At 48.8% G+C, this 26,234-nt stretch overlaps 2 protein-coding genes across 10 annotated transcripts in view; one reads left to right on the top strand and one right to left on the bottom strand.

Annotated features, from left to right (window-relative positions):
- The first annotated feature begins 439 nt into the window (after positions 1-439).
- On the top strand, positions 440-9,191 carry TMDD1 (transmembrane and death domain 1). The gene has a single exon (XM_067696594.1). It carries the CDS (start codon positions 4,803-4,805, stop codon positions 5,718-5,720), a length of 918 nt encoding a protein of 305 aa, XP_067552695.1. The 5' UTR covers positions 440-4,802; the 3' UTR covers positions 5,721-9,191.
- SCN8A (sodium voltage-gated channel alpha subunit 8) overlaps positions 6,557-26,234 on the bottom strand; it is a 177,812-nt gene continuing 158,134 nt past the window's right edge. For 7 of the 9 annotated variants that reach the window (XM_067696586.1, XM_067696584.1, XM_067696587.1 and 4 more), the window contains exons 22-27: positions 23,303-23,587; positions 21,452-21,505; positions 20,804-20,941; positions 19,727-19,831; positions 16,413-16,683; positions 6,557-13,155 (exon numbers count right to left, since the gene is read on the bottom strand). In XM_067696586.1, the coding sequence (XP_067552687.1) occupies positions 12,008-13,155; positions 16,413-16,683; positions 19,727-19,831; positions 20,804-20,941; positions 21,452-21,505; positions 23,303-23,587 (2,001 nt within the window). In that variant the 3' untranslated portion in view covers positions 6,557-12,007. The remainder of the gene's footprint in view (positions 13,156-16,412; positions 16,684-19,726; positions 19,832-20,803; positions 20,942-21,451; positions 21,506-23,302; positions 23,588-26,234) is intronic. The other 2 variants (XM_067696591.1, XM_067696590.1) reach the window with 1 other exon arrangement.

Raw genomic sequence — 26,234 nt, 5'->3', positions numbered from 1 at the left:
ATGCCGTATGCGCTGTGTACTCAGGTTTTTCCTATTTATTGTGGACGGGAAGCTCGCCATCTCCGCCCCGCGGACGGCCGGCCCGGGGCCGAAGGAACTCCTGCTCTCTCGCCACAATCCTTTTGTCTCCTTGCTTTCTGAATGGCTCCCTCCCCCTCCTCCACTTCCCCCCTTCTCTGCGTTCGCGTAGTTTTCTTTCCCCGTCGCTTTGTCACTGACCATACCTCCCCCCCGCCCCCGGCCCCCCGGCGCTGGCCCTGTTTCTCTTTTGCTCCTCCCTCCCCTGTCTCTCCATCTATCACCCTCTGTGCTTCTGTCTCCATCCCTTGCTCTCCAGCCTCTCTTGTCTCTTGGTCCCTCTCCCTGCCTTCTGTCCCTCACATTCAAAGTCTGCAGTGTCCCTTTCAGGAGATCTGGAGGTTTAGGGGCTGAAGAGGAGGGGTAGGAAGTCCCCTCCCACCCCGTATCCATCACCCAGCTGAAACCTTAGGTCTGTGGGAGTCAAGCAAAAAAAAAAAAAAAAGAACCACCCAAAGAAGGGTTTTTTGTTGTTATTTGTTTTTGAGGGGGGAAATCCCAGAAATGTAGCTTGTTTAATATTTTAGGCCTCTTATTTTTGTAAGATGTGTAGAATTTGCTGTTTTTCTTTTTCTTTTGACAACTCAGGAAGAAACTGACCTCAGAAAGAATGTTAGATTTTGGCTGCTCTCCTGTGTGTGTCCCCACCTACCCCTTCACTCCCAGGGAAGCAGGTTCTCCCAGAAGACTCAGAAAGTGAGACCTTTCTGAGTGGGGAAGGGGAGAGGAAGACCCAGAGGCCACACTTAAACCCCTGTGCTTCTTGGGACAGAAGCAGAATGTATTGCTAGGGCTTCCTGCTCAGGCCCAAGGTTGTAGGTAGGGGTGAGGGGGGGTGGGTTGTGGAATTTGGGAGGAGGCAGGTCTTGTTCCCTTCCTGCTGGGCCCACTCCTCAGCTTAGTGGGGTGTTTTCTGTGGAGGGTTGGTTATCCAGAGTTGGGATGCCCTTGTCTACTGCCTGCCCCAGACCCAGAAAGTAGGCTGAGAGGGTCCAAATGGGAAGATGATCCAGGCAGAAAGTCCCCAGAGAGGTCATCCCACCTGGCCCTTGTCTAGGCAGGGGTCTCCTGTAACTCACGCTAAGGAGATTTCCTTGGGAGGGAAGATAGTCTGGCCACAAGTGGTTGGGCACAAAACTGACTACAGACTCCGCCTCCCGGGCCTGCTGGGAGGCCCTGAGGAGGGGTGAATGAGCATCCTTTACAGGAGAAGGTTCTGTGGGGACTTGTACCTCCCCCATTTTCGTAGGGTCCTAGGTCTAGAGCTCCAGGGGCTATGAGAGGGTGAAAGAGATGGGCAGGCTGTGTTCCCCTGAATAAACATTGGGGGTTTATTCTCAGTCCCACCCAGACTTTCCCCCGGAAGCCCAGGCTTGGGCACCCTTCCTCGTGAGAACCATATTCTTCTTCCCACCAGCTCTCCTTTGATGGGGCTTTGGCAGTTCGCCCCTCCCCCTCAGGGAGCCCATTTCACAGCTCTGACCTTTGGTCCAAAGGTGGGGGGGACAAGCTGTCACCCCAACTCTTTCTCCCACCCTAGCCGCCTTTCCTGTTCCTTGCCACCCTTACAGCTCCTGCAGTCTCTGTACCACCTCCCACTACTAGCTGGAAGGAAGTCCGTGGGGGACATTTCAGGTGCCAAGGTGCTAAGGGCCTGTGCTGGCTTAGGAGTGCTAAAAGGAAAGCTGCTCTGTTTTCCCCCCTTTACCCCCTTGGTCCCTGGCCTTCCACTCCTTGGAGCTGGCTGATTGCAGGGCTTTGGTGCCTCAGAAGCAGTGGGTGCAGGGTCTTGGCTCTGAAAGGCCCTTGCGGGGAGCAGGGAGTGAGCAGGTCCTCTCAGGTGTGTATATGTGTATGGGGGGGGTGGAGGGCATTGGGGAGGTGGGGTTGGGATCCCAGCCTTCCCTTCAAGAGGCAGGCAGCTCTGGGGGTTGGGGGAAGAGCTCACTGACCAGGACCCAGGGCCCCCACTGCCTCCTCTCCTGGCCTTGGGGAGCTTTGCACAAGGAGACAGCCTCCAGTCTATAGCACCTACCTCATGGGCACTGAGGCGGGTGGGGAAGGGCAGGTCCAGCTCTGGCAGTGTTTGGGGGGGCATACCAAAGAATCCAGGGGCAGGGATGGGGGGAGGGCAAGCTGGCCCTCTCCTTCCTCTGCCCAGATTGGGGTTGGGGTCCTCTCCTCCAGCTGTAACCATTTCTACCTCATTTTGATGCGTGTTGTACATGGACGTATTTATCTCCTGTTTGACGATGCTCTGCAGTTTGGTCTGTCTACCTCAGAAAAGACTGTATTTTAAAAGAAAGTATTACACAGTATTAAAACGATGATACGTGGTTTCCAGAGGATTTCTTGGGGGCAGCAGGATGTGGGGAGCCCTCTGGGGAATGCTTGGGCTTCCAGGTCTGCTGGAGCCATGGGTGTGGCTCTGTGGGTGTTTCTTTTCCTTCAGCAAAACATGACTGTGGGACTCCTGTTAAACTCACTGGCATGGCAAGGGCCCGCCATGTGCTGGGCAGTGAGGCCACCAGATGAAAAGCCTGCAATTCTGAGCTCTTAGAGGCTCAGAATTGGGGCTGACTTATATCCCCAGAGCTCTGAATCCTGAGGGATAAAGAAGGGCTCATATGTTTGTTGAATGAGTGAATGAATGAATAGATGTATGCATGGAGGAAAGGGGGGCTGAAGAGGAAGTTTCACTCAGAACCTGGAGAGCAGCCCTTGCTGGCCAGAGCTAGGATCGTACTTGTATTCCATCCTTGGACGGAAGGAAAGTGGACAGAGAGCAGGGTGTGGACACAGTGTGTTCCAGTCTTTCAGGTCACATGGGATCCTTTGTCTGCCACCATCTGTCTGTCAATCCCCAAACTCTGACAGCTCATCATAAACTGGGACACAGAAAACTAGGAAGGAACATCTTGCTGAAAAAGCTATATGGAGATGCCCATGAGAGGTTTTGACCCACAACTTCCTGAGGTCTTGAATGCGCTGAGCAAAATTACTGAAAATGCACCAGAGCGCAAGGGACGTAGGCCCCCTGGCGTCCTCGGGCTCAGCCTAAGGGCGTACCCAGGACTTGTAGGAGGCAAAGCAAGCCCAAGGCCAGACCCTGCAAAGCAGTTCCCCCTCCAAGAGAAACAGCTGGTGCACCTGGACATGGGGGCTCTAGGGCATTGCCCCAGGGCTCACCGACCCCAACCCTCTTGGCCCTTGGAGGTCCCGACACCCCCTCGCACTCTAGTTGGTTTATGACACACCTACTCTGTGCAGACACCACGTAGTACTGAGGATACAGAAATGGTTAAGCACAGCCACCATTCTGGAGAGCCCACAGTACAGGGTGGGAAAAGCTCAAGAATGGATCATTTGAAAATACAACTGGATAAAGCTGCTTGAGGAGGGACCGTGTCAAAATTTTTATGTTCTCACATCTGGCACAGTATTTGGTACGCATAGAAGACACTGAGTATATGTTGACTAAATCCTCGAATTAGTTACTTTCCAGATAAGTGTCCCGATGGAGGATGCGTAGGCTATCTCAGGAATGCCCAGAAAAGATTCTGACTCGTGGTGGTAGTGGTAGTGATGGGTCAGAAAAACTTCCTGGACAGGATTGGGTGGGTACAGCCTGACAAAGCTATGGAGGCTGGAAACTGTACCATACCTGTGACTTGTTACATAAAGTGAGGGCAGGAGTGGGGAGAAGTGGGCGGAATCATGGAACTGCACCGCTGCACTAGGAGGACCTTCCATGCCCTGTGAGGAGCTGAGGCTCCACGATGAAGCCTGCGTGTGTGGGGCCGGGAGGGGGTTAGTGGCTGGTGGACAGGGACTGATTTGCAAGTTAAGAGTTTACCCACGGATTCAACAAATCTTTACTGAACACTATTATGCACTAGTTGCTATGGGGACAATAGATGGACCTTACACTCTAATGCCGGAGACAGACAGTAAACAGGCAGAGCGGCAGCGTGCTGTGGGAGTACATAGGAGGGGTGCCTAATGGAGAGACAGGCAAAAGGGTGTGTGGGGGCAGGGAGGGCGTCCCAGAAGGGACCTGTCAGCTGGGGAGTGACTGAGGCAGAGCAGAGTGCAGTCCAAGCTTGCTTGGGGAAGGGAAGCCAGTTCCGTCCCTGAGGGTGGGGGACTTGAGGAGGAGGGTTTGGATGCACCCGTGGGAGGACGGGAAATGGTAGAGTCTATACACGTTTTGTATTTAGCAGGTAATAAGAGAATGTGGGACTTGATTGCATGTCGGAAGTAAAGGAGAGCAAGGGGTCTAGGGCTTCTGGTGGAGTGTGAGGGGCGGTAAATGGGTTAGAAGAGATGTGGGAGACTTGCTAAGTTTGAGACATTAGTGGGACAGCCCGGAGGTCTCGGGCAGGCATTTCAGTTTAAGGGCCCGGGATCCTTGCCTCCTGGGGGACTGAGTCCCCCCCCCAATCCCTGGGTATTGGGAAACTCTCACTCCAATCCCCAGGTTTTGTGAGACCCTCCCCGCTTAATGCCTAGTTTCTGGATGTTAGCAGATCCTCCTCCGACAAGTTGCCTGTGTCGGAGGGCCCCCCTTCCCGTCCCTGGGTGTCCCCCTCCTCCCGCCCCCAGTCCCCGGATGTAGGAACCTCATCCCTGCCACCATCCGTGGGTGTTGGCGCCCCTCCCCCATCCGCGGGCATTCGAAGCTCCTCCCCCCACAATCCGTGGATTGTGGTCACCGCCCGGCGATGGCTGCGCGGGCTCCGGCTGGGGCCCTGGCCCTGGCTCTCTGGGGCTGGGCGCTGGCTCCGGCGGGGGCCGTGGACGCCATGGGCCCTCACGCGGCCGTCCGCCTGGCAGAGCTGCTGACTCCGGAGGAGTGCGGCCACTTCCAGTCGCTCCTGAAGGCGCCGGAGCCGGACGTCGAGGCCGAGCTGGCCAGGCTTTCAGAGGACCGGCTGGCACGGCCCAAGCCGGTGCCCACGTTGGCGGCGGCGGGGCGGCGGCGGCGGCGCGAGGCGGCGGGGGAGCCGGCCGGCGGGGCGGCCGAGCCCGCGTACGTGTCCGACGGCTGCCGGCAGGGACTGGCGGCCTGGCTGGCTGCCGAGGCCCCGTCCTTGTCGTGGGACCGCGTGGCCCGGGCCCTGCGGCGCAGCGGCCGCCCGGACGTGGCCCGGGAGCTGGGCAAGAGCCTCCACCAGCAGGCGACGCTGCAGCTGCGCAAGTTCGGGCGGAGCTACCTACCCGCAGCCGGCGCCCCCGCTGCCCCCATCCCGGCCCCGGCCCTGCGCCCCCGCCGCTCCTCGGCCCGCGAGCCCAACTGGGACGAGCTGGAGCTGATTGTGGAGCGACTGCCCCAGGCTCCGTACGAGCGGAGCCCCACGGGCTGGGCCGGGCCGCTGGCGCTTGGCTTCCTCACCGGCCTCGGTGGGGCGCTGGGCGCCGGGGCGCTGCTCATCCTGCTCACGCCGTGGATCACGGGCGGCGATGGCGACGGGGCGCGGCCCCACAGCCTCTGGCCGCCTGCCCCTCCCCTGCTGCGGCCCTCCGGGGTGCCCGGCTGCGGGGAAGAGGAGCCACTATTGACTGCAGAGCCCCTCGCATCCCCAGGGGCCTGGGCTGCAGGTGGGCCAGATACCCCGTCGCCTCTGTGTCCCCGGCTGTGAAATGGGAGCACAATCCTGGTGGCGTGCTGCCTTTGACATATTATAAAAGTTACGAAATACGTAAAAGTGGGAGCGATCGGTTTGTTGGTTGGAAATGACTGGCGTAGCCAGAGGGGCAGCCAGTGGAAGAGGAGGGCTCGGGTGCCAGTCTGCCGGGGAGGGCAGACCCTCCCAATTGCTGTCAGCTTTAGTTCCTCCTTTGTCTCGCACTTACTCTTCCACTAAGAGCTACCATTTATTGAGCACTAACTAACTGTGTGTCAGGCCCTAGGCTAAGCAGTTACATACATTATTTGATATAATCCTCAAAACCCAAGATTATAAGGTATTATCTCAATTACACATAAGGAAACTGGCCACAACTAGTTAGTGGCATAGTCAGGCGTTTGCATCCAGAGCTGCCTGAGTCAAAAGTTTGAGCTCCAGAGGGAATGATCCGTGAGCAGTAAGGGAGCTGGAGAAACGGGATGGGGACTGGAACAAGGTGCAGAATTTCTGTTTATTCCGAGGCCCTGCTGGAGTGGGCTGGGGGCGGCACAGCTAGAGGTGTGCCCACTTCCAGGGCCTGCTGCCTCCAAGCTGCTCTCTCCAGTCAGGCAAGGCCTCCTGAAGCTCCACCTGGAGCCTCAAATTTTTCCCACCCACCTGAGTGTCTGGGGCACCGCCCGCCCATCAGAGGAGCTGAGCCTGGGCGAGCCCTCACACAGATCCTATTCAGACTGTGCCCCTGCCAGAGGAAGGGGAGAGGACAGCTGTGGGGTCCTGCTGGGTGGGAGTGCTTGACTCCCCCGCTACCCTGGGCTGAGTAATGACAGAATGACAGGCCAGTCCAAGAAGAGAGTTGAAAACAAGATTGACGTAACCCTTTATTGCAAATTCTAAAGTAAAAAGATGTACAGTACAAAGTAAAATTGAAATTTCAGACTATAAACTTCCGATCCTCTTATACATTCTCATTTCTCAAGCATTTCTGCCATTTCCGCATAAACGGAACAGGGAACAAGTCGAGGGGGTGAGGGAAGGAGATACAGCAAGGGAACAAAATTAAGTATCTGGAATAATCACAAACCCCAGAAGCAAGTGAAAGGGAAAGACATTTTCTCGACCTGCTGTCCTGGTGATGAGAAGCGGGGGTGGTTGGAGCAGTGCAGTTTAAAATGGCTCTCAGAATAGCAGCATTTATGGTACCATTTCATCTTCCATAAGTCCAAATAATACTTTGCTCTTCCCTAGTGCCTTTGCCTCTGTATCTCAAAAACACTTTACAAAACATTTAGTTAAAGCCTCACAACACCCCTGTGAGGTAGGTCAGTATTATTATCCCCATTTTACAGATGGGGGAAACTGAGGCACAGAGAGGTTAAGTGACTTGCCCAAGGCCACACAGCGAGTCAGTGGTCGAGCTGGGGATGGAACACAGGAGTTCTGTCCCTTTTCTGGAACCACTGGACCACGCTCCCCTTTACCTATATACATTCTTCACACACACACACACCACACGTGCACACCCGCCCACCCCACCCCACTTAGCCTCTATGTACAGCAAACAGCAGTGGGGGGCAGGGGTAGGGGTGCCTCAGGAGTGTTTTGACGGAGGAAATCTTGGTGCTCTTGGAAGGGGAATCCAAGAAAGCACAATGCTGAGCCACAGCACAGACTGTGCAAACCTCGGGCCCCTCCCAACCCAGACTTCTTCTTCTCTCCTGACGTCCCCCTGGCTGGCTAGTTGCAGCCGATTCTTTAGGGGGTGGGGGTACCTGAAAATGAACGAAGCTTTTTGCAAAACTTTGGGCAACATCTGAGAAAATAAAGAGGCATCGTCACAGAAGATGCCCAAGACTCAAGTCACAAAGTCATAACCCATATGGCGATCTCACCTCCACAGCAGGCCTGGAGGCGGGGGGGGGGGGGGGGGGGGGATGGAGACTGACCTACCAGCCATCTCTCTCCAGAGTGGAGCTACTGGAGCGGACTAGAGTGGGCACTTCAGAACCCTCCTGAGTGTTCCTGGACGGGGAGACACGGCCTAGAGAGGGATGTCCCCAAAGCTGGGCAGGGTGAGGGAAGGGGAGGGCGCCCCCCTTCCCTGCCGAATGCGAATGAGAGCAGCCCTAGTCCGCTGGTTTGTCCCTGGGGCTGATGGAGGGCAAGGCCCAGCATTAGCTAGCAGAGGGGAGGCGCTGGGCATCGTGCTCGCCCGAGCTTTGGGGCGTTGGGATGGTTTTTTTCCTTAAAAAACGTGAAAAAGGCAGAAGGCAGGCCAGCCCAGCTGGGCTGGCTGACAGCCTCTCTGGGGGCTCTCCTGGGGGGACCGATGAGGAAGGGGTTTCATGGGCCTTGAAGCACTGGCCCAGTAGTGGGAGGAATGCCACATGCAATGGGTGACTGGGGATCTGGGTGGGGGGGACGGACAGGACCTTGCTTTTCTCTCCAATCCCTACTTTTTAGCCAGAACTTTGCAGGAAACCCTCTGATTTCTCTCCCTTCCATTCCCCCTCCTTTCCCCAAATGTGCTGAAGTCCCAATTCCCAGACCCCTCCCAGGAATCAAAAATTGGGAGAGTCAAGCAACAAACGCACACCAAGACAGGCTTCCCTTGTACAGTAAAAAGGGTCATTTTTATTTTGTTTCCTTTTGGCTTATAGTAGTGATGTACTTTTTATCACGTCTCGTTTAGAGCAGTGCTGGCCTCCATGCGTTCACTAATACACTAGTCTTCACTATTGGTCTTTTACAAGCTTACATTGGTTGCGGCGAAAAAGAAAAGAACTCTGGGCACTGTCGTTCCAGGGGCTTTGACTGGGAGTTTCTGTTAATCTCTCCTCAGTCAACTTCTGATGCCAAGAGTGGCTCATTCGGAGAGGGATGGGAGCAGGTCCGCTGACTTGGGAAGTTTATCCTGCGCTCGCCCTCTGCTTTAAATTACGGAGTCTCCTCATCCTAAGCAACGTGGAGGTTAAGGAAAGAAGAGGGGAAAGTGTTTTTCACACACAAACCAGCAACCGTGTCAGCTGCTGCTCAGTGGCTTTGGCTCTGCGTTTTAAATTAACAGCATCACACGTCTTTTTGCTTTTTGTCCTTTTTTAAAGGTGGATTGTGGAGTATAAATACTGCACCAAGGACCTGGCTACAAAAAATAAATATTTATATTGTATTTATATATCTATATATATATATGTGCAGTGATACTGTGGCTGCCGCTGCTTTTTGATTGGCTTCGTTAATATTTGGCAAAGCGTTGCCACTGACCCACTCGGTGAAGACGTACAAGAACGTCATCACTGACTCTTTGAGTTCAATGCCTGTTAACTGCGGGTGTAAACTGCTGGTGATGGTGTCACTTACTACCAAAGAAGTGTGGAGCAGGGCGGGAGAGGGTGAGAGTGCGTGAGCGAGTGGGTGGGTAGAGGGGCGATGGGTGAGGGGAAAGAAGGTGGGAAAAGTTAAAAAAAAAAAAAGTGAAACTTCAAATAGAGTGGAGGTGGCTTCTTCCCTATGAAGCTGGCCGATGGGTGTCAGATACCAAGGCCCATGTGTGTCACTGAGGAGATAACCCGCTGGGTGGGGACCAGGGTCTGGGGGAGGAAATGGGTCAGAGCTCAGAAAAATCTCATTAATATGCTCTAGTAGCTTAATGACATCACTAGCATGAGCACTTAGAGGACGGAGCGGGATCTTATAGTTCTGTTGCCCATCTCAAGACCTAAGAACAAGAACGATTATGAAGTTTAGCCAAATCTTGCATAGAAGTGGTTAGAATTTATTGCACATTGGAACAAAAATATATATATTTTTTGTTGTTTTGGAAAAGACCATTAGCAATAAAAAATTTTTTGTCTGTCTGTCTGGTTTGGGGATGTACATTGGCTGACAGCATCTAAGTTCTAAGAAGAAAGAAAAGTATAAAAAATAAAAATAAACATGACAATGGCATAAGCCAGAAGCCATTTCCTATTTAATAAGTTAATAATTTGTATTTACAAAAAGGCATGCCAATAAAATAAAATGATATATTACAGTATTTATAATTCTCTTAAAAAGAATAACCACACGTCAGCTTGTTTTGTGCTGTTTACGATGTAGCCTGTACACGTTACTATACATCCATCCTAGCAGTTAGCAGGGCCACCGAGAAAAACGCCTTCCCAACCTGGTATCAGGCGTAGTACAAAAAGTACTACGGATGGTGCCGCAGAAGCAGGCTTATGAAAGCTGGACAGAGTTTCTAATGGTCCGACAAGATAGAAAGCTCTGCTTACTGACTTGCTGTGGTTTGTTCTACGCAAAACTAGTCAGGTGGACTGTGAAATGACATCCAAAGTGCTTCTACTGCAAGGCAGATTGGTGTGTCTGATTGTGGGTTTTCTCCCTCCATTCTATGGTTCAGGAAGAATTTATTTTGATTTGGTTTGCATGCTGAAGTCTCTCCTCACTCTTTGTATCGACTTCCTGACACATTCAACTGCAGCATCTTAGCTCTGAAATCTAGTCATCAGATGAGAAACCCCTGGACTAAAAACTGTCTTCCCTGAAGCGGGAGACAGACGGAAGCTATGACACTCCCCCGTAAAGCCACCCTCCAATGACAATGGGCAGGTCCCTAAGCAGATGGCAAAACTGGCCGAAAGAATGTGCTGGGGGAAGCTGGAACTTCTTAAGAATTCATATTAAGTCGCTTTCTCGTGAGAACCAATGCAATAAAGAAACCAAGTGGGCTGGGTTCAGAGGCGGCCCCATCTCTACTGAGGTCCCACCAGTGACTATTCTAATAATAAATGAAAGAAACCACAGCTGTAGCTCCAGTGCTGTGGCCCTCACCCACCTCTGTGGGTAAAGGAAGCCCTGCTTGGTGGAAAAATGTGACGGAGGCAAGAGGAACCGTGCAGTGTGTCAGCTTGTGACAACCCCTCTGTAGAAGAGAGGCCTGTTCAGAATATCTGAACCCCTCTCCACATGAACCCAAGCCCAGAGAAAGCCACAATGCAGAAGGACGTGATACTGATGAAGTGAGCACCCCTTTACCCCCAACGAAAGGTTGTTTTAAGTTCCCCCAAATGACCCTCTAGAGATACCATGCTACTTTGAATAGCACTTTTATCTCTACCCCCAAAAAAGTCAGTTCTCCAGTATGAAGGCTAAACAATCATCATAAATATTGCAAGATAGAAATGAAAAAAATGTTTTTGATTTTTGTTTTTAGCCCTAGGATTTGGTTTTACAGTGACGTTAATACAAGCCATTTGAGATCAAAATCTCCCCATGTATGGGACATGGAGAGCAGCATTAAATAGTTCATCTTTCAAAGTGTGCAACAATGGCTGTATGTTAGAGATGTCTGTTAAACATATACACACAACGGATCCATCTGCTTGTTGGACTGGGTTTGTTTTTTGTTGGTGGTGGTAGTCAATTGGTTGGTTATGTTTCCCTACCCGGAAGGTGTACGAAAGACTTCTAAGAATTCAGAAAGAATTGCAGCGGGTATGGAACGCTTACCATTTTTTTCCTCCAAATACAGTGAACGGTGCAGGGCTGGGTCCTGTCCAAAGGCTGACCCAGTGCAGGGGACAGGATTAGTAGTGTCCTGTGGTGTATGGTTCTCATGCATGACTTCTGATCACGGCATGCCATCATGCAAATCATTTCTACGCATTGAACGAGCACAATGTTTGGAATTGGCCTGAGCAAGTCCTCCTCAGCCTGAAGAAACCTGATTGTTTTCCCCCACCCATCTCCAAACCACGCGAAGCCCATGTGGAGAAGATGCGGCTTATGTCAAAGAAACTGACAATTAAATGACATGGGCTAAATGTGAGTGTGTGTGTTTTTTTCTTTTTGCTGCTTAGCCTAACTAACGTAAGAATGCAAATAGAGTTTGCATGAACAAACAAACTTTTAAATTGATGCTTTCTGCTTCTGAGAATCAACAGAATGAAAAAATAAAATCCATTTGGCTGCAACGGAAATACACTGGTCCCGGCAGCCTCGCCTCTGTTTTTGTATCCTGTTAGTTTTGTCCTAAGTTGCATTGACTGATGTGGAACATGCAGTAACCACCTGCCCAAGCATTAGAAAAATCTGTGAGTCCAGGGAGCAGGGTCCTTGGCCCTTGGCAGGTCACTGCTCAAGATGCAACCGTGTTACATGGTAAGCAGACTACGTTTGGTATAGATCTTCGGGTTAAAGTGTCTCCACAGCTGTTCTGCATTGATAATATTCAGGAGGTTTGTAAACAATCTTTCACTTGCGAGTTTTAAATCTGTACAGTGTTTAGTTTTTGCTTCCCTCTAACACTTGGATTCTCTGACCTCTTTTTGTCTTCTGGCTCTTTCCCTTCTTCCTTCCTCTGCCCGTTGCTGTTTCTCCTTCTCGGGTTTAGTTACACTGTCATAGGATGGGAGGGAGGCTGTAGACGGGGTGCTCTCTTTCTTCTCCCGGTGGGCGCCTCCATTCTCCAGCTTATTGGAAGTTGTCTTTTTGCAAACGAAGCCCCGCCTTGCTAAATGTCCCCGGTAGGCGCGCTGCAGGACCACCGCTGACACCTCTTCCTGCTTGCGCCGCAGCGTGGTCGTGATTGGCTCGTAAGACATTTTGGAAGGATTGGATGCCACGAACCTCTCCTCCATCTGCTGCCGGAGGATGTCCAACTCTCCGCTATCTCCCAGGACACGCTTGGTGAAGGCAAAAAGGATGTCCAAGCAGTGGATGCGATCCCCGCTGACCATTGGCAGATCCATGGCGATGAGCTCGATGGTGTTGGGCTTGGGCACCCGCAGAGGATGCTCCAAGGCGTCTGCAAAGTCTGCCAGCTTACTGTACTCGATGAACTGGGTGGCATCGGGGTCGAACTTCTCCCAGATCTCGTAGAAGGTCTCAAAGTCATCCTCACTCAGAGGGTCTGCACTTTCCTCCGTGGCTACGCTGAAGTTCTCCAAGATGATGGCAATGTACATGTTCACCACGATCAGGAAGGAGATGATGATGTAGCTCACAAAGAAGAAGATGCCCACCGAGGGGTTCCCGCAGTCTCCTTTAAAGCCACTCCCTGGGTGTTCCTTATCCAGACTGCAGTCGGGGGGGCGGTTTAGGATGGGCAGCAGCAGGCCATCCCAGCCGGCCGAGGTTGTGATCTGAAATAGGCAGATCATGCTGTTGCCAAACGTCTCAAAGTTGAACATGTCATCAATGCCAGCCTCGTGCTTTACATACGCAAAATTGGACATCCCAAAGATGGAGAAGATGAACATGACCAGGAAGAGCAGAAGGCCGATGTTGAACAGAGCAGGCAAGGACATCATTAAGGCAAAGAGCAGGGTACGAATCCCCTTGGCGCCTTTGATCAGACGCAAGATGCGCCCAATACGGGCCAATCGGATGACTCGGAATAGGGTTGGGGAAACAAAGTATTTCTCAATTATGTCAGCCAGGAACATTCCTAAGAAGAGGAACAGAAGATGTGTTACTGAGCCCGGAGATGCCCTTTCTCTTTACGTATGTCGCCTGGCACTATGGAACCCTTAACTTCAAAGGACTTTATAGAATGAGTGCCTTGCTATTCAATCTGAACCCTCACAATAAAAAACTTTCTCAAAAGAAAATCGCATGTCTCAAACATATAGAGAAGCCGAGAAAACAAGAAAATGGACACCTAGGTACCTGACACCCAGATACAGAACTTCCTTCCACTCATCACCCCCAGAAGCGACCACTATCCTGCAGATGACATGTCTCACCCCAGTGTCTTCATAATTTTGCTATGTACGAACCCATAAATAACATATAGGTAGCAGCCTACTCTGTTTAAGGAATTATACCGTATCTCTCTTTCTAGATCTCTAACTTGCTTTTGAGACGTAGCATTATGTTTGTGAGATTGATCTCTGGTGTTAAATTCGTTTTTTTTTTTTTTCAGATTTGTCCGTGCATAACTTTCTGAGGTGTTATGGCTTCTTCTCCAAAATGCTATCAAATTACCACATCCACAAACAGTGAATGAGAAGTCCTGGCTCCGCCCCGTAACTTCACTACCCAATGGCTGTGAAGCCTTAGTCCGCTAATGCCGCTAATTCTCAGGGCATCTTCTTCCTGGCTCTGAAAAGATATTTTTGGTTCTCATTGCCCCATGTTCCTACCTTACCAAACTAGCCTACAAACTAAAGGGACCTCTCGGGAGTAGTTTTCAACTCAAGAGCTTCTAGATTTTTGTGTTTAAAGCCATCCATCAAAACCCAGTATCACCAGGTAAAAATGTCCAGACGTTAATAGGATATAAAAGTAGAGGGTGGGGCTTCCCTGGTGGCACAGTGGTTGAGAGTCCACCTGCCGATGCAGGGGACGCGGGTTCGTGTCCCGGTCCGGGAGGATCCCGCATGCCGCGGAGCGGCTGGGCCCGTGAGCCATGGCCGCTGGGCCTGCGCGTCCGGAGCCTGTGCTCCGCAACGGGAGAGGCCACAGCAGTGAGAGGCCCGGGTACCGCAAAAAAAACAAAAACAAAAGTAGAGGGTGAAACACGCACATCAGAGGGCCTTTTTCTGTTTACATTCATCCAGGGGTCCACTTCCACCAGACCACTTGCCTTTAAAACTAAAGAGCGATAACGGGAGCCCAGTGAGGGGCCGCAGAAGGAAGAGGAGATGAAAAGGTTGGGAGATGACAGCTGAAGGCATGGCAGTGACACCACGTGCTCTTCCTTCAGGGTCTTCTCTTGCTGTCGAGGCCCCCACAAGACAGTGTGAGCACATCTTCATTTAAATAAAGAGATATCTTCCAACCATAAGGATTCATAAATATTGGGGTAGTGAACTGCAGGTTTTAAGGTTTTAAGCTATGAATCTTAACTTTCAGCTTTCAAGAAAATCTCTGCCTCAGCCAGGACTCAAGATGATTTCTCAGCTCTCCTCTTTTTACTTCTCTATTAAGTCATAACCAGTGACCACAAGAAGTCAGGTAATGTACGTAATACTTGCATTCCGTACATGGTGGGCAACTAAGGCTTCAGAGAGGAGATGATGCCTCAGTAAGGTTCTGTAGGATGAATGTGTATTTGTGCCCAGAGAAAAGGGGAGAGAGATGGGCAGACAGCAATCCAGGCAGTGGGATCAACATTTAAGGGGTCCTCCAGGAGGTTCCAGGGAGAGTTTTACCCAAACTCCTCTTAAATTAAAAAGATTTTTTTCTAGCTTTTGTTTCTGAACAGATTAATGACATTTAAAAAAATCCCAATTATCAGAAGAAACTCTTCTTCCTCCTTATTTTCAAGTACCATCTGAGAATAGGGGGCATGGTTTCGTCTGTGGGTTTTCCATCCCACTTAGTGATGGGTGGGCAGAAAAAGTTTAAGAAACGTGGACAAGGGTAGCATGGTCCAAAGTGTGTTTTGTGGGAGGTTAGGAGTGCGGAGCTGAGGCCGGGGGCTGGGCTTGCTCCCTTACCAGTTGCATGTCTCAGTAACTGCTCTGTGCCTTTGTTCTTCATGGTACTTACAGGGCTGTTGTGAGGGTTACATGCATTAAAACATGTCAAGCACTTAGAATGGTGACCAGCACATAGTATGTTCCATTAAACTCTTAGAAACATCATTATTACTTGAAAACAGGGTGTTGTGATTGAGTAAAGGTGGGATGATGTATTAAACGGAATTCTTTACTCCAAGACTTTCAAGAGCCTCCTGTAGGCTAATGTGCCTTGTGACCCTCCAAAGGGAAATTCAATGTATTGTACAGTGTTGCCCAAAGTAATTTCATCATGGGATTCTTTTCTTGGGGAGAAATGTATGAGATCAGTCAACACATTTTTGGACACGCTGCTCTGGAGGACAGAACTAGAAAGTGGGAGCGCAGCTGCCTTCTCGTGGCCGTGGTCACCACCTTGCTAAACCAGCTCTGGAGCTGGTTCCCTGGGTCTCGGGCACTCTACCCCTGCTAGCGTAAGTCAGTCAAACCCACCCGGAACCAAGGTAGTGTTTCACCATTCGAGATGCCTTTTAGGAAGGCAAGGAAATTTGGGGGAGGGCGATCAATAGGACAGCATTTCCACTGCCTGCCAGGACATGAGCCCTTCCAGGCCCTTAGGCTGAAGCAAATGCCACACAGTCACTGTTAAAAACCAGCTTGAGTTCTGCCTCTGCCACCTCCTAACTGAGTGACCCTGAACATCTTCACAGCAAAGATAGTAACATACCTTGCTTCCTGGGCTGTCATAAGGATCAAATGAGACAACACAAGTGAAGAAACTCTCCAACTACTTGGCACCATAAAATCTTAGTAAATGAGCATTGCCATCAGCAGAAGTGCTGCCACCACCAGAACGTTCCTCATTAATGTCCAACTTAACAATCTCTTACCAGGCCTTTTTCCACTTTATACTGCTACTGTAGCCAGATTTTAAAATATATTTCTTTTACCTTACCTCTTAGAATGTAAACTCTTTGAAAGCAAGAACCAAATCTAATCTTTTCCCCCTCTTCAGCCACAAAATTTACAACCCGAGACTACTATGAAGACTCATAGAAACTTGCTGACCCATATCAGGGATTTGGGGCGGGCCCACAAGTTGACTTGGGGGCCGCCCGCCCTGGGCGTAACCTGAGAGTAACCCGCCCACCCTTCAGCCCTGTGTCATTCGTTGCACTCCCCGGAATCCCATCCTCAGGGCCAGTCAGGTCCCTTTCCCGTCCTCGCCTGCCCCACTCACCCACAATGGAGAGGATGACCACCACGAAGTCGAAGATGTTCCAGCCAATGGTGAAGTAGTAGTGCCTCAAGGCAAACATTTTGAGCACACACTCACAGGTGAAGAAGATGACAAAGACCAGGTTAATCCAGTAGAGAATGTTCTCCATCTGCTTGCTCTGAGTATCTGTCTCCACCATCATTGTCACCATGTTAAGGCAGATGAGCATCATGATAACAATGTCAAAGGCTTGTTGAGTGACAAAATCAAAGACGATACCTTGGATTTTGTTCTGGGTGGGGAGGGAGGGAGGAAGACAGAAGAGGCTTCATGAAAACCTTCCCCAGCAGACTGTGGGAGCTGCCACCCTGTTTTCTTTGCTGGAATACTGGCCAGCTCTCTGCTGCTGCTCTATCAGGGTATCAGGAGCATGGCTAAAGACCAAGGTCAACATTCCCTCACCAAGAGTTTTCTAAAACTGCCACTCTTCTCTTTGTGGCTGTGCCATCACACGTTTCTGGGTGTCTTCCCACCTCTCCAGCTGCTCCTTCTTAGTCTCATTTGCTGGCCATTTCTTCTCTTAATCTCTTCTTCCTGCCTTGGAGAGCTCATCTACCATCTATTCCTACTGCTCACATATTATCTAGGTACTTCAGTTTCCCAAGTGTTTTCTTCTCCAGCCTGTATCTTTCCTCTGAACTCCTGGGTTGCTTGTTTGATATCGCTCCTGGATGACGCATAAGCATCTAAAAGCTCAGCAAGTCCAAAGCAAGTCCTCTGCCCCTCTCCCAACTCGCTCTTCTCTCACCGCAATTATTTATCCAGTCTCTAAGCCAGAAATCTGAGGGTCATTCCCGCTCACCCCTCTCCCTCATCCCCCATCGAATCCACTGCAGGTCCTGTGGAGTCTTCCTTGAATTCAGCCACTTCATTCCATTTCTGTGACCCTCCTCTAACTAAGCCACCAGCATCTTCCCTTTTGGACTTCTAGAAGGGTCTCCCGACTGGTCTTCCTGCTTCCTCTCTTGCCCTCATCTAATGCAGTCTCCACAAAGCAGCAAGTGTGATTATTTAAAAACATAAATGGTTCACATCACTCTCCTACCTAAAATCTCTCACTAGCTTCTCACTGGACTTGCAACAAAACGCCTATGGTTGACTGACTTAAAAATGCCTTTCAGGGCTTCCCTGGTGGCGCAGTGGTTGAGAGTCCGCCTGCCGATGCAGGGGACGCGGGTTCGTGCCCCGGTCCGGGAAGATCCCACATGCCGCGGAGCAGCTGGGCCCGTGAGCCATGGCCGCTGAGCCTGCGCGTCCGGAGCCTGTGCTCCGCAGCGGGAGAGGCCACGGCAGTGACCTGGCCGCACAAATGTTTCCTGCTTTTAGGGCCTCATTTGCTTTCCCAGGATTCCTTTCCCCAGCCTTCTGCCTCCTTCTCAAACACTCAAATAGACCCGCCGTAATGAGGCTTCTCCCACGACTCTGTTAAAGGAGACCCCCCAGCCCAGGCCTCCATTATATTCTGTCATGGCCCTTCAGTTGATTTTTTTCTCACAACACTCTGCATTTTATTTATTTATTTATTTATTTGATGTGGACCATTTTAAAAGTCTTTATTGAATTTGTTACAACACTGCTCCTGTTTTTTTTTTTTTACGTTTCTGGTTTTTTGGCAGCGAGGCACGTGGGATCTTAGCTCCCCGACCAGGGATTGAACCCGCACCCCCTGCATTGAAAGGCAAAGTCTTAACCACTGGACCGCCAGGGAAGTCCTTGCATTTTATCATAACTGTTCTCTTACTTATTTATTATCTATATCCCCACTACACTGTAAGCTCCATGATTGCGTTGTCTAAATTTGTTCATCACGTTTTGCCTAGTGCCTGGTACACAGTAGGAGATCTGTAACTATTTGCGGAATAAGTCTTTATTAATGCTTCCTACCACACTGAGCGTTTATATTTTAGTGTGGAAGAAAATACGCTCAGGTTCCCACGTGCAAAGTACTGAACAGAACTTTAGAAATGGCAATCCCCTTGCATTCCCTCTGATCGCATTTCTGTCACAAAGTGGAAACTACCATCAAGGAAATATGAAAAATGTTCTCTTTCTTAAGATCTCCCTGATTTTTTAGATACCTAGGCACTTGAGCTCATGCTTATTTTCAGGATTACTTAACCTGGTGGGTTTCAAACTGTTCCGCAAAGCCCTAGAAACGGTTTCCTCTCCCTCAGAAGTTGGTGAGGGGGGTATGCCAGGAACAGGGTGTGTGGGGTTAAGTCAGGAAGATGCTCTGGGACTCCCACTCTTGATTCAAAGAAAGTAGCTTCACTTTCATTTTTATAAATTAGGTTGCCAGGTAAGCTTTTAAGAGTTCCGCTGTGTTGTTGTTTTAAATAAAAAGTTACTCTATTTATTTATGGCCACGCCGCACGGCTTGTGGGATCTTAGTTCCCCAACCATGGATCGAACCCGGGCCCCCGGCAGTGGTAGCACGGAGTCCTAACCAATGGACCGCCAGGGAATTCCCTAAAAAGTTACTTTAAATAAAAGTTACAGAAGAAGGAACTTTGAGTGTGGCTTTTGGGGGTCATGTCCCACTCGGCGGGCTGTATGGCTTCCGGAGCACAGCGTCTCCTCTGAAGCAAGAGAACCATCACCAACACAGGGTCAAGCAGAATCCCAGTCCCCAAGTCTGTTTTACAAAAGGCTCAGTTCAAGGGAGGAAATCAGGCCACAGACTCTCCTAGCTTCACCCTCTCCTGCTCCCACCGATAACCGGGAAGAGGCATTAGCTTAGCTTTCAGGCACACCCTTGCAAAGACTGACTTGTTAAGCAGAGGGCTGAGAAAATAATGACCAAATCCTATCTTGTACTGGTAGGAAAGAGATCAGCTTTCATTTCACTTTCCTTTGTTCATTTTTAGTGGGTCTCTTAAAACATCTCTCTACCAGGGTCACAGCCAATGTGGTCAACATGCCGATTCTCTGCTGCTGCCCAAGGACGCCTCAGAGGAAAGGTCAGGTGCAAATGCAAAAGCCACCCCATACCTTAACTCCTGTTCTTCTGCCGTCTTCCTCAGATCCCTGCTTGCGGGATCTCAGTTCCCCGACCGGGGATTGAACCTGGGCCCTCGGCAGTGAAAGCACGGAGTCCTAACCACTGGATGGCCAGCGAATTCCCTTCCTCTGATCTTTTGGATGGGACAGCGAGGAGAGGATTGGAGGGCCCAGGCCGCCCATCATTTGCCCCTTTCCTCCCTCTGCAGTAACTCTAGCCGTGTCTTTTTCCACACGGGGCCTCACTCTGCCCTGGGCCCACACAATGCACTCACCAGGGGGCGGGGGATGGGTTTCTGTGGTTTCTTTGAGCCCAGCTTTTTCATGGCATTGTAGTACTTCTTCTGTTCTTCGGTCATGAAGATGTCTTGACCTCCAAAGTAAAGGAGGGAAAGAGAGAACGTGCAATTACAACTGGCTTTCACATGCTACAAGTTTGGACCTAAGGTGCAACCCTGAGAACCGAGGGGGCTTTACCCCCTTTACTTTCCAGAGGTCAGTTTAGCTAATGGTTGTCCCAGAGGGAGGTAGACCTGGGACAACTAATCTAACTCAAAGAGATACCTTTGTTCTCAGCTTGGGATTTCTGAGACCTGCTAGGGGCTAGGAAGGAAAGAAGGAAGGAACTGGAGTAACAGACCTCCAGGGAAGGATAAACTTGAGAGCCATGACTCTAAACTCGTAAATTTTGGGGGGCCAGCTTTCCTGACACAATTCTCAAAAAAGCATTTTAAAATGAAAGAATTTTCAAGTCCTGGCTAATGGCCCATTTATTTCCGACAATATTAAAAATTTAGAAATCTTGGTGGGAGCAAACAACTTGGGAAGTTCCTTGGAGTTTGTTGGGACAGGCTTGATTTATAAAATGAATGACAAGGGTAATCTTATTTGCTTTGGACAAGTAAAGGAGGTGAGCTTTCCAAGGTTGATCTCTCAAATTCCAATGTGCTGGTGGTACCAGGGATTAACACGGATAATGACAGGTCGAGACAATGTCTACTTCTCACTAAAGCTATTCATCTGCTGCTTTCCTTTTCAGCTGCCACTAGACCCTCTCTGACCCTACCTCCCTCTGGTGGGAGGCCAAACCTAGTAAAAAGCCTCCGGAATTGCTAGTAAATTTGGTACCAGTAAATTGCTAGTTTGGTCTAGTACATGTGGTAAACCACACACTGCAAAATCCAGCAGAACACAACGGGCTGGTTGGGACTAATGTACAGTGGGGCCAGTGCCACAGCGAGGTGATGATGTGGTTTTAGAGAAAGAGAGGCATTTCTCTCTAGAGAGAGGGACAGAAGTGCCTCTCATCTGGGATGACCTCCGGCTGCTGGCAACGTGGGGAGGAGACCTATCTTTTTCTTTTGTTGATTGAAGTTATCAATGATGACACCGATGAACAGGTTCAGGGTGAAGAAGGAGCCGAAGATGATGAAGATGACGAAGTAGATGTACATGTAGATGTTGTCCTCATACTTAGGCTGCTCATCAGGCTGTCAAGGGACAGGAGAAAGAAGAAGAGAGTCAGCTCCTAGCTTGGGGGTCAGGTGGGGGATTCCGACATGCCAAGGCCGTCAGCCCCGCTGACCGCTTGAGCTGCTGAGCCAGCTGGGGTAGGGGAGCCCGAGGTTCTCTCTGCCTGTCTCCTTCTCCACGCTGGCAGGTCCTGCCCTGAGAAGGCATGTTATGCCTTCCATGACGTGTGTGGAGAATATGCAAATCGTGAGGCGAGGGGGAGGGGAGGGCTGTCTGCTAGGAGCCACGCTTATTTCAGATCAGCACTGAAGAGCAGACAGCTCCATTAGGGCCAGGTGAAAACCAGGAGCCTAGCCACCTGGAGCCGCTGTAAGAGAGTGGTGACTCACTGCGGGGGAAAGTGACCTACAATCAGTGAGACAGGCAAAAAACGTTCTAACCTTCCCTCTCTTTCTTGACGAGCTCCACCATGCTGCTTGCTTTCTAACCAGTTAATAAGGTCGTGGTTTCACCAGGTATAACCTTACCTTTCGGGAATCTACAGCTGCATACATGATGTCCATCCAGCCTTTGAAGGTTGCCTGGCAAACAGAGTCAGTCATTAGACTGTGCCTGTTAGGGGGTGGGTGGGAGTCTGGGCAGAGGGTCCCAAAGGCAGGCTTAGGTTCAGCGAGAACACAAGTCAGGGAGTTTGGGTGCAGCCTCACGTGGACACAGAATTTTCTGTTTGTTAATACAGGTCCCAAGGGAGCTTTGTCTAAGCCCTGAATATAACATCAAAGATTGGCAGAGAAACACGTTGACAGTGGTAACTGGATCAATACTTTTACAAAAGGTCTTTAAAATGGGTCTGAGAAGGTCGCCTGAAGCTAGGGCAAACTCATATTTATGAGTGGCAGGAATCTACCGAGTTTACTTAGAACTTACCCCCTCCATGAAGGAGTCATATTTTAAAAAGATGTTAAACAAGCAATGGGGGGGGGGTCTGAAAATTAATAGTTGCATTAAAAAAAAACAAGGTCAGAACTTTCCCCCTACTAAGATACACATGTTTAGCCTATGGTAGTGGCAACAGTGGCTTCGTCCTAGGCAGCCCCTTCCCAATTCTCCCACTATACCTAACCTGATTTTGGAAACTAATACGGGTAACCAGTTTAACAGTCTCCATGTCTTCCTTTCATTCTATGTTTTATTTACTCAACCAGATTCTCAGTTTTTTCAGGGACTGGGCAGTTCTTTATTCATCTGATGGCTCTGGTACTGCCCAAGCACAGTGCCTTGCATGTGGTGGGGACTCAATACAGTGTTTGGCTGGCTGACGTGCACTGGTTTCCTGGAGCTGCTCCAATTTAGGTTCAATCTGGGGGTCCAATTTCTGGAACTGGGAGAGAAGAGCTAAAGAGCTCTGGAGTGGGATAAACCACTGCTCATCCCATTCATTCCTACAAGCTAACGGTAAGTGCTTACTATACGCAAGGCCGAGTTGAGAGCTCCACCTGCATTTTCACATTTACTACTCCCAACAACTCTACAACATAGGGACAGTTGTAATAGTAACAAAGAAACATAATAGCAAATACCATTAATTAAGCACTGCTATGTGCCAGGCATTGTGCTAAGAAATGTTAATAAATTATCATGAATCCTCTTAACTACCGTGCAAGGTATTATTACTCAAATTTAACAGATGAAGAAATAGACTCGGAGAGGTTTAGTAATTTGTCCAAGGTTACATATCCAATAAATACCAGTGTGGCTCAAACCTACATGTTTGAGTCCAAAGACTAGGAGCTTTCATTGTACTCTACCGTCTTGTCAGACTCTCCAAAAAATCAAGCAAAGAGGAAGAGAAAACTAGACACGATGGAATGCTTCATTGTTTACTGTGATACGTTAACTTGAGACCTTTCTCTGGGGTTGAGCTGACATGAGTAGCGGCATCACAGCACCGTCACATTGTCATATGTAGTTAACTCTAGTGTAGCTGTTATGTAGGATTGTTCTGCTCCATCAATTTTTTTTTTTTTTTTTTTTTTTTTTGGTCTATGCACTTACCTACTCTATTTTTTCTTTCTCTTTAACTACATACTCCGTCATGGAGAGAGATGGTGATCTCTCTGCAACTTTATTATGCTGCAGGAATCCTTATTTGTAGATAAGCAGAACTCTGCTTCTGAGCACAGTGACAGATTCCCTTCGCTGAGGTTTTGGAGATGTCAGAGTACTCAGGCAAGGTGTCTCCCTGGAACTGGTGTGGGAAATGACATTGTCCCCTGACCTATTAACAGCGATCCCGATTCTGGACGCAGGGTTGAGAAGGAACCAAATGAGATTTCTGCTAGCCTTCTGGATTTCATAGGACGGAGAACAATCCTTACCACTTGAAGAAGCGCCAGATATCCTGCCCCGACGTTGTCAAAGTTGATCTTCACGTTCTTCCATCTGATTTCTGTATTGTTCCCCTCCATGAGCTTTTCACACTCAGTTTTATTGTTGACATCTTCAATTTCAAATCGGATTTCAGAAGACTCATTAAAGCAGTAGTGGTACTTTCCGGCAAACAGGTTAACGCCCATGATGCTGAAAATCAGCCAGAAGATGAGACACACCAGCAGCACATTCATGATGGAGGGGATGGCGCCCACCAAGGCATTCACCACCACCTGCGTTGGAAGGGGGAGGTTGCTGAGTGTCGGGAAGAAGTAGAGGCACGCACACTCTTTTGATTTCCAGGAGGGGAATGACACTTTGTGGCTTGTTCTGACTATGGAAACATTATGTTCCCTTTGGAATTGGGGTAACCAAACAGATCCATACGCAGGACCGAAATTTTGTATATCTATGAAATATATTTTGAGGAATTCTAAAAATTACATATTTCATTGAACACAAATTCCCCTGCCCAAGCTGACCTAGGTCTCTCTCCTAGGCATCAACCTGGGACCGAAAAACTTATTTCATTGTCTAGTGTCCCTTCTCATCAACTCATAAAATATGCCCCCCATGGGAAAATCTGAGTGATTTCAAGCTCACTAGTTGCCTTTCGACAGACATTCCCCCTCTGCAAAGCAAGGTGAGGTTGTTCAAAATCACAGAGAACTCCCCTGTGGGGTTAGCAGTGAATCGCTCAACGGTACATAAAGTCTCTTTTATGACTGTGCAAGGCCAGTTAGCTTATTTCAGGCAAGAGCTGAGCATGCATTTTTTGCAGGCTCAAGAAAAAAAAAAAAAAGCTATATTCCCTCTACCAAACAGTATAAAATAAAATCTGAATGGTGGTGTTTTTCATGCAAGATTCATTCTTCTTCTTCAGGCTTTTTTTTTTTTTTTCCTGACTTTGCATGCTTCTAGATCTGAGTTGCCCTCTGCTTGGCTAATATGCTGGTGTGTCTCTGCTCAATCTGGGGTTCGACTCAACTCTTCACAATGTATTATTAGAAAAAGGAATAATTTGGGTTTTTTGGGAGAATTTTGGGTTAGATCACTGGTCTTGAAACCCCCAAACTGGCATATTGTTAAAAATCACTGACTACAGTAAGCTTGGGAGTGAAAAAAAGCCAAGGGAAAGGAGCTCCCTCAGGAATTAAAGTTTCTGTGTTTTTAACTTTGATTTTGCTTCACACTATAGATGAGAATAGCTAGACAACACTTCCACTGCGGCAGCAGTTTTCACTAGAAGAGTTCAAAGTGCTTTACAAAAATAGCATTTCAGGTGGTGGGGCAGAAAACAAAGCTGGTGTTCATTTCTTCCCTGATTCTCACTGGCTGTTGTCTTAAGCAGGACTGCTAAGGCCCAGAAAGGTGACCCTAAAATGGGAAGCATGTTTCTTCCTTTTTCTAGTATCCTAGGAGGATAAGTGGAGTTAAAATAAAGACCCTGGATATAAACAAAGTCTTCTAATGTTTTGTTAGAAGGAGGTGACAAGCATCACCACCTTCCTCCATCGCTTTTCAGTGCAGGGAAGAGAGAGGACACGCTGCCAACCGGCACAGCATGGAAACGGCCAAAAGGGCCGTGCTGTAGAAGGAACACCAGGGGGCAGCTCTGGGCTCTAATTTGAGCGCGACTTGGGACCAGGTTTTCCTTATCTTCTGTTTTGGCCTTAGATTGTAATGTCACTCATTGGAACACGTGGCTGGGAAGAGCTGTCTGTTCTGTCCCATATAGAAAAGGCAACGATATTCTGCTAAGGAGTCACTCTCCTTAGATTAAAATAGTAGTTTTGTGTTTCTCCAATTCATGTATGAAGGCCTTTAGATTGAGAGGTAGTTATTTCCTAATTCTTAGACCAAGAAATCTCTTCTAGATGTAATAGCTCTGTCATTGGTATAAAATAATTATACTTCCATTGTTCATTACTTTGAGCAAGGAAAGCCAGAACACCTGAAATCTGGGAACTCCCCAACGTTACTGTGGAGAATGATATTCATATTATTAATTTATGTTACCAAATTTGTCAGGTGATCAGATATGAATTTTATCTCCTCTTTCTACAGTTGCCTACCCTTTGATGGGAGTACTTCAAGGCAATGAAATGTGCAAAAGAATAGGCAAAAGGAAGATGACCCACAAATGGAATGACTTGTTTCTCACAAGTTAAGGGAGTAGGTTATGTAAAGTTTCAAAAGCTCAAGTCTATGTGACAGCACTTTGCAGCAGCGCTGAGGTGCGAGAGCGTGACCTTCTATTAGACCATCACAAGTGTGCAATACAGAAGTTGGCCCCCAAAGATTTGAAGCCTAGAAATCTTGCTTTTTATATCAATTCAGAGTATACCTCCTCTAGGAATTCTTCTGACTACCTTCACCTAGTCTAACCTGTCCTACATAGCGTCTGTGTGTTACAGTTAAATATGGGGTAATATTTCCAGCAGGGAAGAATAATTAGCTAATTGACTAAGAAATCTCTTTGCACTTTTAAACTCATAGATATGCTCAAAGGAATCAGTACACAAAAGCATTTACTGGGCCTCGTTCTCTGATACATATGACATAAAAATCCTATAAAATCCAATGTACTTGTGAGATGCAAATGTACTTTCACTTATAATGAAATGTACTTTCATTATAACCAAAAGAAAAACTTCTTAGCTTCATTTCATGAATAAAACAGTAAACAGCTGATGAACTTTACTAATAATTCTTCCTTGTTGTGAACATTAGCTAATATTCTCAGCAACCAAAGAGCAAGAAACCATGCTTTCTTATTTTGAACTCTTACACTATAGACATATATATAAATGATAATTTAAGTTTCCATGGACAGTTACATAATAAAGTGGATCTCCCCTTCTGCTCCCTAATAACTCG

This window comes from Pseudorca crassidens, chromosome 11 (assembly GCF_039906515.1).
Source record: "Pseudorca crassidens isolate mPseCra1 chromosome 11, mPseCra1.hap1, whole genome shotgun sequence".
Classification (NCBI taxonomy): domain Eukaryota; kingdom Metazoa; phylum Chordata; class Mammalia; order Artiodactyla; family Delphinidae; genus Pseudorca; species Pseudorca crassidens.
This window is presented reverse-complemented; position numbering and strand designations above follow the sequence as displayed.